The sequence below is a fragment of the Canis lupus genome, chromosome 25 (assembly GCF_011100685.1).
Source record: "Canis lupus familiaris isolate Mischka breed German Shepherd chromosome 25, alternate assembly UU_Cfam_GSD_1.0, whole genome shotgun sequence".
In the NCBI taxonomy this organism is placed as follows: domain Eukaryota; kingdom Metazoa; phylum Chordata; class Mammalia; order Carnivora; family Canidae; genus Canis; species Canis lupus.
The window spans coordinates 8,913,923-8,926,148 of NC_049246.1; the positions used below are offsets into that span (position 1 = coordinate 8,913,923).

Consider the following 12,226-nt stretch of genomic DNA (forward strand, 5'->3'; position numbering starts at 1 on the left):
CTTAATCCAAGAGAATTGGTCCAAATCCATGGGTAAAGATGTTGGGGAGGGGAGGAAGTGAAACTTACATAAGGCAAAAATCATAGTATTTATAATACATTTCATTTGTATTCTTATTTACTACATTTCAGAATAGACATTCTGAGTAAGAGTAGTATGAATTAAGGACTCACCTCTATCTGTATTGGGAATCCCCAGATCTACTGTAGGAATGGAACTTTCTGCATGATCACTGTAGTATTCAATGAGACTTGCCTGGCCTGCCCAGGTCTGCTTTACAATGGGAACTGAAAAAATGAGAGGAGTGACAGTCACTGACATAATCATGCAGGGAGGCTTAGCATTCTGAAGGGCAGCATAATCACCTATAAAGGAAGAGAACCATTATTTGTTCTTCTCCAGGTGTTTTCACCTGCTAGCTTTTCCTACCCTAAGAAATGTCAGGCTGTTAGTTGATGACAGCACATGAGTGGGACCAACCCTCTTCTTGAGCCATTTTCAGTATACGTTAGAGCCCAACACTTTCCATTCCTGGTGATTCCTCATTCCACGTCCATGTAATGATACATTTTCTAGTCTGTTTATACTGTTGTGCTTAATTTTCCTCTCCCCCCGCCCCCATGGGCTATTGCATTTAAAATTCACTACTGGATTTTTAAAATGCTTCTTAGAGGAGTGGGGAATATAATTAGTTCTAAGGAATGTTCTGTGTTTCTGGCTGAGACACAAATTTACCTCCCATACAATAGGTGTAGGGAGCTTCTCAAACTACACACGTCCGCACTCAATGATTCCAACAGAACCACACAATCCTATCCAGGGCATGACCCTGAGACCCACTGCATATTCTTGTGCTGCACTTCTGAAAAATGTGGAAGAAGAAAGACTGATAACCATTGCAGATTTTTTACCTCTACCATTAAGAGATAAATTGTTTTAATAAAAGAAACACAAACAACAGAAAACTTCCCCGGTTTTCTGTAATTTAAAGCTATCTTTAAGCATCTCCAGTCTCCACACTTGATCAGAACTCTGCCTGACTACTCTTTGATATTAATTCACCTTACCAAATATCTGCATAATTATTTCTCATATACTTTTTTTAAGCCACTCTCTGTGCATCTCTAAATTTTAAAAAGAGGTTTCTGCTGTTTTAATAGAAAAAAAATTGATCAGCCCTGGCAATTTAAGAATCTGAGTAGAGATTCAGAACACAAGTGAACTAGATCTTCAGGTCAGTATTTAGAGATTTTATCAGATCCTTCATCTTTTTCCTTTTCCTCCAGCCCAAATAAAAACATATACAAAAACTCCCAATGCAATATTACCTCTAAGTGTTTGGCTATGCAAGCCAACAAACTCAGTCAAACTCAGCCTTTGTCTATAAAATACAAAAGTGCACCATTTTATCTATTATTCACTAGCTTTTAAGAAAGACCCATGAATTCTGGACATTTGTTATAATCTAAATTACCTATTTTAACGCACTAAACTTTTAGACCTTAAGACGTACTTCTGCAATCATAAAAAAGCAGAGATTTCTTCATGTCAAAATGGATAAAGGTGCATAAATAACAGATAAGGCTGCTGGGGGAAGGGCAGAAAAAAGAAAAAAAAATAATATACTTTCATGTCGTAGCACAATGAAAATCTTCACCTTGGCACTGCAGGGGCAGTTCGTTTTGCATATAACACGCAGGAGGACTTACCCCTGAAAGGGCTCCCTGCAGCTTGCTGCCACTAATTCACTCTTGGGTAAAATGTCCTCCCTTGCATGATGCTGGCAGAAGCTGTGAGGAAATGTCAAGAATCTTCTTCAGTCCCCAGCACTCAGCCATGCAACCTGTGCAAACGTCTGCTTTTACTGTCCTCAGCCTTTAGCCTCCAGTTTCTGTTTGCTCTAATAGCTTTATTAAGCAGGGGAGATGTTTCTTCTTGGCTGATTTAAATGACATTAAAATCAAGTTGTGAGTGAGTTCTTTGCCGTACCTAACTATTTGCTTTCAGTTTTCGTTTGAAACAGCTGAAACGGAAGTTTCCCTCAAGGTAAGAATTACTGTGCACCTCGCTCCCCACACCTGGCCCAGTGTCTGGGATGTAATAAGTGCTCAATAAATAGTTGAAGAAGGACTGGCTTTTGTAGAAGTGCTAACAAAAGGCTTAGGGCTATTTTTGGAACTAGTTTAAAGGAAGGTTTTATTCATAAAGGCAATTTGTCATTTGCTACAAGACTGTTGCCACCATTACCAATTGTATAAAAACACACCAGCCATTTTAATAGAGTAAGGTGCTATGATTCTATAATCCCAAAAGCATTCAGCAGTTTTTAATATCTGTACCCTAATTACTGTAATTCCCAAGGCATTTGTCATATCTGCCAGCTATAAAGAATTTAAAGCTAATGCTAAATCTTCTGGGACAGCAGGTAAAGCCTTTATCTTTATCTGAGGTTGACTCAAAATTACCTAAAACTTTTAAAAGACTAGTCTATTTTGCTATTTTATTAACAATGCTTGAATTCTAAGTTGAATTCATTCTATTTATAAAATATTTTATATTGAGGCACCATGTTCCTAAGGATATTAAACTTCGAGAAAATATTTCAATATAGTTACATGATCTATTATCTCATTTTCAATACAGAGAAGCATACTTTCTACCACCTAATAAAACACTAGTGAATGCCTCTTTCAAGAAGGTCTGCCACAAGATAACTTATAATTGGAGCAAAGTAAAACTTGTACTATTAAAAAAAATACCCCACTGCACAGATGGTATAAATCTTCCACATGGCTTTACAGACTTGAAGCAGGAGGAGATGTGTCTCGCTACAAGGCACAGAACACACATTTTCACCCCTGGTGAGTTTACTTGCAAAAATGATTACATATGAAAATGAACTAGACACAAGCACTGTACAGAAACTACCATGCAATCGAATGTGAATAACTCTTGATTTTAAGAAATCTGCTATTTTCAATTGACAAATAGACCTCTAGTCTCTGTATGCATATCAATGACAGAACCCTGGCTGCTCCTCTCTCCACAGGAGAGGGTTAGAGACACACCCTCTGATTTTAAAGATGAGGTATACAGAAGCCTGAAAAGCAACCCTTGGGACTGATCTAAAACAACATTTTTGGGCAATCAGGAATGTCTTTATCTGTTCAACAGCCAGGAGGAGAACTGAATGAGGCAGCACCTGACTCCCTCCCTCTCCTTAATAATTAATCTGATCACATCATTTGACATAGAGTGTAGCCTTCTACCTGGCTGCCTTGTAATCCGTCTCATGTCTGAAATAAGCAGACTGCACCACAGTACCTGTAAGCCTCTCTAACCAAAGAGCACCCAGCTACCACAGACCCCTTTCAATAAATTTGTTCAGATTTGCCTCTTCCAGACAAGATGACTGCCGTAAAGATAACAGGGTATTTTGTTTTTTCAGTCTGAAAGGAATAAAGTGTTCATTTTTAGGTGCTCAGGAAGCTGTGAAAAAGGAACTAAATGCTGAGCAAATAGCAATTTTACCTCTTTAATCAGAGGAGACTGCAGCAGGAGAACATCTCACGACCCACCACCACTTGATGAACAAAACTGTGGCTGCCACAAGATACTTGAGAGACGCACAGGAACGGCATGGCAAAATGGTGCAAAAAAAAATTCTTAACATTTTCTGACAGCTCACGTCACACAGTGGAAAAACACATAACCCAAGAGGAAGTGAACAAGCTGAATATTAAAACTCCAGAGACCTTCTCCTTGCTTAAATATGTTACATGCTATGCCTATTTTGCTTTATATAATACTTTTAAAGTTTCTTTAAAATCCTACTAACTGCTTGCATCTCAAGAGTGTGTTGCTATTTCGATGGTGTCAATATGTATTTCCTTCTTAAGCCAAAAGATAGAATATATTTTTGCTGTGTCCTGAGAATACTTTATTTCATTTAAATCAGAATCCAGACATAAAGCAGTTACATAAGCATTTGTTTCACTGTTAGGCAAAAAAGGTACAAGAGGTAAAATAGTTTAATTTTGGAACTTGCCTTTTTATCAATTCTTCATTGAAAATAAAAAAAGAAAAATGAATTCAATGTATACTTTCCCTTGCCTTGACTGGAGCCTTTAACAGAAGTTCCATCCCTCACTCTCACCCTGGACATGGCCAACATTATAAGGAGCCAGGAGTAAGAGGCATTGCTGGGGGTCCTCTGCTGTACCGAGGGGCAGTGCATCCACAATGAGAACCTGCCACCAGATATATAATGAACAGTATAGCCAGCTCTCAGTTTTTCAAAGGTAAAATATACAATCTTATCTTTGGGTTTTTTTCCTTCATTGTCATTTGGCTTTTGTAACTTAAAGTGTTTCTACCACAGTGTTTTCTATACAGGGAAAGAAAAAAGAAAAAACCCACCCCGGTTCATGTATTCTGCTTGACTATAGCAGTTATATGCTTGGACAGGGGTGGCAGTCTAAATGCCCAGCTAGGTTTATATTTTAGGTCCTCTGTGATTTCAGTTTCTGGCTATTGCCATTCCTACTGAAAATAAAAAGCCTACTTTCCTAACTTCTGGCCAAGTCAAAAGTGACCTTGAGCCTAGCAGAACGTCAACATGAATATCAAATACCATTTATCAAGTGTTAAGATTGTAATACATCCAAGGAGATTACACTACAGGTCTGCTGTGGCAGAAAGAATTTGGGATTTGGAGCCAGAAAACCTGAGTCCTAGTTCACCTACTCCATAGTCTACAAGAACATGGGCCAGCTGTGTCTTGTCCCACACTCGGTTTTCTCTACACTACCAAGGGAACAACATTAATTATCACATCATAAGGAATTGTCAACATGAAGGCAGATAATACAACATATATAAAAAAACACACCAGAAAACGTAAAGAAGATAAGTATAGAAGCAGTCAATACGGTGTTGTCAATTTAACCGATAGGATTACTGGTTAATTTTCTGGACCATCTGGTGGTTAGACTACCTTCCAAAAGGAGGAGAGGAGCCCAGTGGCCTGGCAGGCTCATTTCCATCAAGCAACATGGACATCAAAGTGCCTAAAATCCTGCTGCCCCAGACTATCTTTGCAAACAAACATCCAAGTTTAAAGAGAGCTTGCCACAGAAACCCAACTGTGAAAGCCTCCTAATACCTTTTAATTAAGTCTCAGGCTTCAATGACCCCAGATCCAAATTCACAGCAGCAAATCAATGCATCCAGCTTTGGGAGGTTTGGTTTTAATGTTCCTAACAGGCTCTTAAGATTTGTAATTTTTTACCCACCATTTGCTTCAACGTGGATGGAACTGGAGGGTATTATGCTGAGTGAAGTAAGTCAGTCGGAGAAGGACAAACAGTGTATGTTCTCATTCATTTGGGGAATATAAATAATAGTGAAAGGGAATATAAGGGAAGGGAGAAGAAATGTGTGGGAAATATCAGAAAGGGAGACAGAACATAAAGCCTCCTAACTCTGGGAAACAAACTAGCGGTGGTGGAAGGGGAGGAGGGCGGGGGGTGGGGGTGAATGGGTGACGGGCACTGAGGGGGGCACTTGACGGGATGAGCACTGGGTGTTATTCTGTATGTTGGTAAATTGAACACCAATAAAAAATAAATTTATTAAAAAAAAGATTGTAATTTTTAAAGACGTTTGACTCAAAATTCAAATATAAAAGCGTTTCACAGATATCTAAAATGATTATCTCAACATTATGCAAATAAAACAATAAACTAGATCATTCAAAATTACTAAATTAAAATTAGCAAACTTATTTTTCATTTCTGTAGAATTTGAAAAATACAACAGGATTGGTCCCTCATTTTACTGCCTCACCGTCACCTGAATAATGTTTCAAAAGAGAAAATACGACCACCATTCTTAACATCATAAAAACAGTCTCTACTCCCAAGTGCAGCTTCAAGATTATGAAAATAGTCTCTACTCCCAAGTGCAGCTTCAAGATCAAATATATCAATTTGAATACTTCTGCTGGTTGTTAAAAAAAGAAAGTCCCCTCATTCATTTCCTTTGATGCTTTTTTATATGTTAAAAATTGTCCCCAAACACCCTTCCAGATTTTAAAATAAGCAAAAGGATATTAAAACTAGGTCAATTTTGTGAATGATGAAAATTATAACTGCTATATTGATTTCTAATAGTCCTTAGGACTCCTTATATAATGAGTGCATATATTAGGCTGATTTAATAGGACTTGGTACTTTCTGTGACTATTTTAGGTAAACACGAAGGTTTATAGTTATGTACTTTTAAGATACTGTACATCATAACCAGATTTTAATTGATGTCAACATCTAAAACAACCTTCAATCCCAAATCATAATATTATTTTATTTGGAAAATGTTCCCCTTTAAAGTTAATTTGTAAGTATTATATTATCAAAAAATTATATAAATGAATGTCCCCCATAGCTCCAATCCCATGAAAACGACAGCTGGTTTAGAAATCTCTTTTACATAAATATCACACTCTTGATGAAATCGACAGTCTTTTCACGGAAAAAAATTAAAATATATGCTAAAATTAGAAAATGCAAAAGACTGTCTAATTTTCAATTTGAGAAAAGTGCAGCTTGAAATAAGGCGAAAAAAGAAAGAAATTATGTCTACTTATATTTAGGATGGGCTTTTTTTTTTTTTACATTATCACCATAACTTAGTAGAATTCTGTAATGACACCAAAAACTTGAATAAAAACATTCATCTGCATGCCAAGATTTCCTTAAGGGACCACTGTGTATAAGCCACCTGTTGCCTTTTCTGCAGTATAATCTACTCATAAGCAAATAGGTATCTTTCAAAGTTCCAATGTGCACATCTGCCATAATGCAAAAAGAAGGATTAGTCTTCAAAGAAAACATCCTTTTTTGGCAGTCTCTCACCTTGAAATCCCTTCTAACATTCTTCATAGAATTCAGAGATGGCACATGGACATAATAGGACACTGTTCTGCAGAATGGATTGTTATTCATACATCGTGTCCAAGATTGTCACAGCTGCGCTTTCCCATTTCCAATTTAAAACACTGCTCTGAACAGTATTCAGAAGGGCTAAGGCCACTCATGTTTTGATACAAACGGTCCCTTCTAATTGATCTTGGTGATTGAAGTGGTACAATGAGGAATACTAACTAAGTAACTGCTTTCATTTCAACAATATATGTATCATGATCCCTTGAGTTCCTATCTGGTTTGTACTTTTTTTAAAAAGGCAGTTGGGATTTTAAAAGGTCAACAGAAATGAGTAACACAAAACATACTTCTATCACCATGAAATTTCTTGCACGTTTTTACTGCAAAAAATATATCCTCTTTCTTCACTGGATTTCCCTAGAAAACAAGAAAACATATATGAGTCTATGTCATATTTACACCCACATCCACACCCATATTAGATCTCACATACTGTAGGGGTGACATTCTCCAATGTCAAGGACATCAAATCTGTTTCCAAGATTAAGTTTTAAGCAAAAACAGGAACTGTTGTTAGGCTTACAAGGCCTCGGACATCAGCCAGACTTGGGCCCAAATCCCAGCCCTGCCCTGTACACACTGTGTCATCCAGACAACATTCTTCAGCTCTTGACTTCAGTCTGCTCATTTAGAAAATGGTCAGAATAACCACCAGTGAAGCTGCTTTTATTACTACATTTTTTTTTTTAGCACATTATAATTGCCCAGTAAATGTTAGTCACCTTCCCCTCCTCTTCCCAGCTGTTGAAGATTTTGACAAGGGGAGAGAACCAGGGGATGTTTCAGTGTAAAACAGGAGCAGACTCCCTTTTGTGGGGCCAGTCTTACTTTGATGTTGAAAGTATTTCTATGGCTCCTTTATTGTCTACCCAAGTCTAGCCTACAGTAACATTCTATTTTCTGACAAAAATAGGGTTATTTCAAACACTTGGGTGCAGGGAAGGAAGGGCAATTAGGAGCCCTGTGCTGGCCTAGCCCCAGCTGACCACGCACATGAAAGGGGCACACAGCCTGTGGACAGCCTATACATGAGGCCACAGACTGCTTCATGGGGTGTTCTGACCCCTTTATCATCTGTCTTGGGCCTCTAATAACATTCCTTCATGACTCAAACATCTAGAGCCAGTTTATAGTGACATCTAACCACAGCTTTGTCACATTACTCAAGACACTAGGAGGTTGACCCCATTAGGGGTCAAGAAGAGCATTAAAGAACAAGTAAGTATCATATCTAGAGAGACAGGCTTTCCCCCTCAGGAACTTGGCAAACATTACAGATTCTCCCCAATTACTGCAGTGTGTTTGTGTGTGTGTGTGTGTGTGTGTGTACATATATTCATCTTTGAAAATGCAACCCACAGACTTCTGTATGACTGCCTTGAGAAGAACAGACAATCTTTGAGGGTGATGAATATATTTTCCCTTCTGAGGACGAACTGTTAACAACCTAGTGAGTTTCAGGGGTCTTCAGGCTCATCCTGGGGACTGGACCAAGGTTATGCCATAAGAAGTACATTCATCCTGAAAGTTCTGCTGGACAGTGTCAGATGAGATCAAACCAAGGTCTCCAGCTGAGCAGAGAGGGGCTTGAGGAGAAAGCTTAGATATAACAGGAAATGTCTGAAATCACTCTTCTAGGAAATGAAATAGATATTCCAGTAGACACATGCTGTATCATCAACAAGAGAAATGATTCCAGGCACACTGACTCTAAAGAACTGTGGCAGGCAGCTCTGCACAGAGGCTCTGGAGTGAGTCTCTGCCATTGTAGTCCTCACTTCCCCTTCCCCCAGACTCACTGTGTGACCTTGAACAAGCACTTCTCAGTGCCCCTCTCTTCTTGTGTGTAAATAGGATAATAACAGTGCTTCCCTGATTAGGACTATTATTAGTAGAAATGTGACAAAAACTTTTTACCTGGCACATAAGAAATGTTGAGTTCTTTTCGGTATATACTTAAAGTGCCAGGACAACGTTATGCACAGCAGGTAGATTTTCCTTTGATATGCAAGAAAGTTTTTTTTCTATTACTTACACAAAGTGGTAGAAAAGAATGGAAGGTGGTAGCACAGTAGAAGTCCACAGCATCTGTACAAAACTCAGGCACTGGAGTGAGGGGAGGCCCATCGCCTTTGTCCCAGATGTAGAGGGCAATCTGTCAGGACAGGAGCCAGCAGCAAATGAAAGAACTCACTGCCAATACCACAAGTGTAAGAAGGTACAAAATATCTCAAAGAAAAGCAGATCACATCTTCTATAGGGCATTTAGACCGAAGCATATCAATCTGATGATATTCAACAGATTTTTTTTTACTTATAAAAATAGTAACTTCACATTGATCAATCTAATCTTTCATTAACAAGAATCCATATTCTGACTGCCAAACAATTCCAGAGTTGTCATAAGCAATTTCAGGGAAGCTATTTTAAGGTTTCTAAAGCGTTGCAGTGAAAGATAAAAGAAAATATTACCATGATTTTGGTTTTCTACAGTATAGTACAGTACCTACATACCTTGACTAACTGACTTGCTGAAAACATCTAAAACTGTTGGATAAAATATCTTTAAAATGATTTTAATTGGATTGCTAAAGTGCCACAGAAGTATAGAACTTATGAGGAAGAATATACAAAAGGAAGAGCCTGGGAAAAAGGGCATCGAGGGTAGTTTTACTCAGTAGATGGAAGGTGAACTCTGGTGATGCTGAGTTTCTGATAAGAGTTAAGAAAATAAAGCCTATGATGTACCCAAGGTGAGAGATGTCTAAGAGCAACCCCCACATAAAGCTGGGACTTTGGAGCTAGATAGAGGGGAAAAATCATCTCTAAATTTTCTCTGAGATTTTGTAATCAAAACCCAGGCTTCCCTAATTTGTGTCACCAACATGGTCCAAAACACTTCAAACAGTAATTCAAAGAAGCCCCAAGTCAACATAACCCTGTAGCAGCAGGAAAAGCAAATGTAAACCCTTCCTGGGGAACTCCCACCATACTGTAGGGCTCAAAGGATTACCACAGATACAGTTCTAAGCAAGACTACTCAGAGAAAAATCACAAAAAGCACAAAGATGTGAGCTGACAATCAAGAGCCAGCAGACACAACATAATCAGACCTAAAAGACTGCAGGTCTTGGAATTATCAAACACAGATTATAAAATTACTATGTTTAATATGATTTCATAAAGAAGAGAAAACTTTCAAGCTTCAGCAAAAAATTATTTTCAAAGATTATATAAAATAAGCAAATTTGAGAAAGAAAGGACTAAACTTCTAAAAATAAAAAATAATTAAAATGAAAAAAATTAATGGTTAGGATAAGCATTAAATTTAAATTAAAAATTAAATTTATTTACCTGCATATTAGACACAGGTAAATAAAAAATAGTGAACTAAAAGATGAAAGCTCTTAAACTGTCTGAGATGCAGTGCAACAAAAACAGAGGTGGGAAATGTAAGAGAAAAATTCAGAATGTAAGCACACCATTGGAAAGATCCAGGAGGAGATAACAGAGAGAATGGGGGTTGAGAATATACTTGAGAAGACAATGGCTGAGAATTTCTGAAAATTACATAACAATTCTATTATACAAAAGGTCAGTGGGATGCCTGGGTGGCTCAGCTGTTAAGAGTCTGCCTTCATTCAGTTCAGGGCATGATCTTGGGAGTCCCATATCAGGAGCCTGCTTCTTCCTCTGCCTCTCTCTGTCTCTCCTGAATAAATAAATATAATCTTTAAAAAAAAAATCAGCGAATCCTATGCAGATGGTAAAAAAAAAATCTACATCTAGACATCTCATAGTGAAATTGCAGAACACCAATTACAATCTTAAAAGCAGACAGAGAGAATGCCAGAATACCTACAAAGTAGCCATGTAAGACCATTTTTATTTCCCACAACAATAACAGAAGCCAGAACACAGTGCAGTAAGGCCACTGTGATGACAGAAAATGACTGACAACCCAGAGTTGTAAAGACATGGTAACTATGTTTCAAGAACAAAGTTAACATAAATGTTTTTAAAGGAAAAAAGATGAGAATTTACCACCTCATTGAAGGAAACGCTAAAAGATGTGCCTTAGAAGAATAAAAATGATCCCATCTGGGTTTAGCCACTCTGGAAAGCACTATGGATGTGTCTCAAAAAGTTAAAAATAGAGCTACCCAACAACCCAGCAATTGTACTACTAGGTATTTATCCAAAGGATACAAACATAGTGATCCAAAGGGGCACATGCACCCCAGTGTTTATAGCAACAATGTCCACAGTAGCCAAACTAAGGAAAGAATCCAGATGTCCATCAACAGATGAATGGATTAAGAAGATACTGTGTGTGTATGTGTGTGTGTGTGTGTGTGTGTGTATGGAATACAATGGAATATTACTCAGCCATCAATAAAAAAAATTAAATCTTACCATTTGCAATGACCTAGATGAAACTAGACAGTATTATGCTGAGTGAAATAAGTCAGTCAGAAAAGACAAATCATATGATTTCACTCATATGTGGAATTTAAGAAATAAAACAGAAGATCATAGGGGAAAATAAAATAAGATGAAATCAGAGAGGGAGACAAACCATAAGAGACTCTTACCTCTAGAAAGCAAACTGAGGGTTGCTGGAGGGGAGTAGGGGTGAGGGGATGGGGTAACTGGGTGATGGGCATTAAGGGGGAGGGTACTTGATGTCATGAGCACTGGCTGTTATATGCAACTGATGAATCCCTGAGTCGCACTCTACCTCGGAAACGAGTAATACACTATATGTTAATTAACTGAATTTGAATTTTAAAAATGTCCAAAAAAATTATCCCAGCCAGCAGGTCTTAGAAGTTAGATGGGATACCAAGCAAAGACACTGGGAAATATACGGTTAAGCTAATACAGACTATGAACTGCATAAAATAAAGGTAATATTGGAGGAGTTAAAAAAAGAGAACAAAAATACTAGACAACAAAGAGCATATAAATTGTGAGGGGAATAATCAGAGTTCAACTATTCTACATCTGCCAAATTTTTAGGACATCAATTAATTGGCCATTGTCAGGTTAAGAATGCATGTTAAAATATTTAAAATAACCAGTAAGGTACAAACATGGGGACTGAACTTCCAAAATAGCAGGGGAGGAAAAAATGGAAAAAGAAAGAACAAAAAATAATCTATATAGAAAGTATGGAAGTTTTTTAAAAAAGTTCCGGAGAGAAAATGGGGGGAAGGATA

General features: G+C 37.7%; 1 protein-coding gene across 1 annotated transcript in view; it reads right to left on the minus strand.

Moving 5' to 3' along the window:
• The window catches only part of B3GLCT (beta 3-glucosyltransferase), a 123,182-nt gene that overhangs the window by 44,639 nt on the left and 66,317 nt on the right, over positions 1 to 12,226 (minus strand). The window contains exons 10-12 of the mRNA XM_038574489.1: positions 9,040 to 9,159; positions 7,292 to 7,361; positions 174 to 287 (exon numbers count right to left, since the gene is read on the minus strand). Coding sequence (XP_038430417.1) covers positions 174 to 287; positions 7,292 to 7,361; positions 9,040 to 9,159 — 304 coding nt within the window. The remainder of the gene's footprint in view (positions 1 to 173; positions 288 to 7,291; positions 7,362 to 9,039; positions 9,160 to 12,226) is intronic.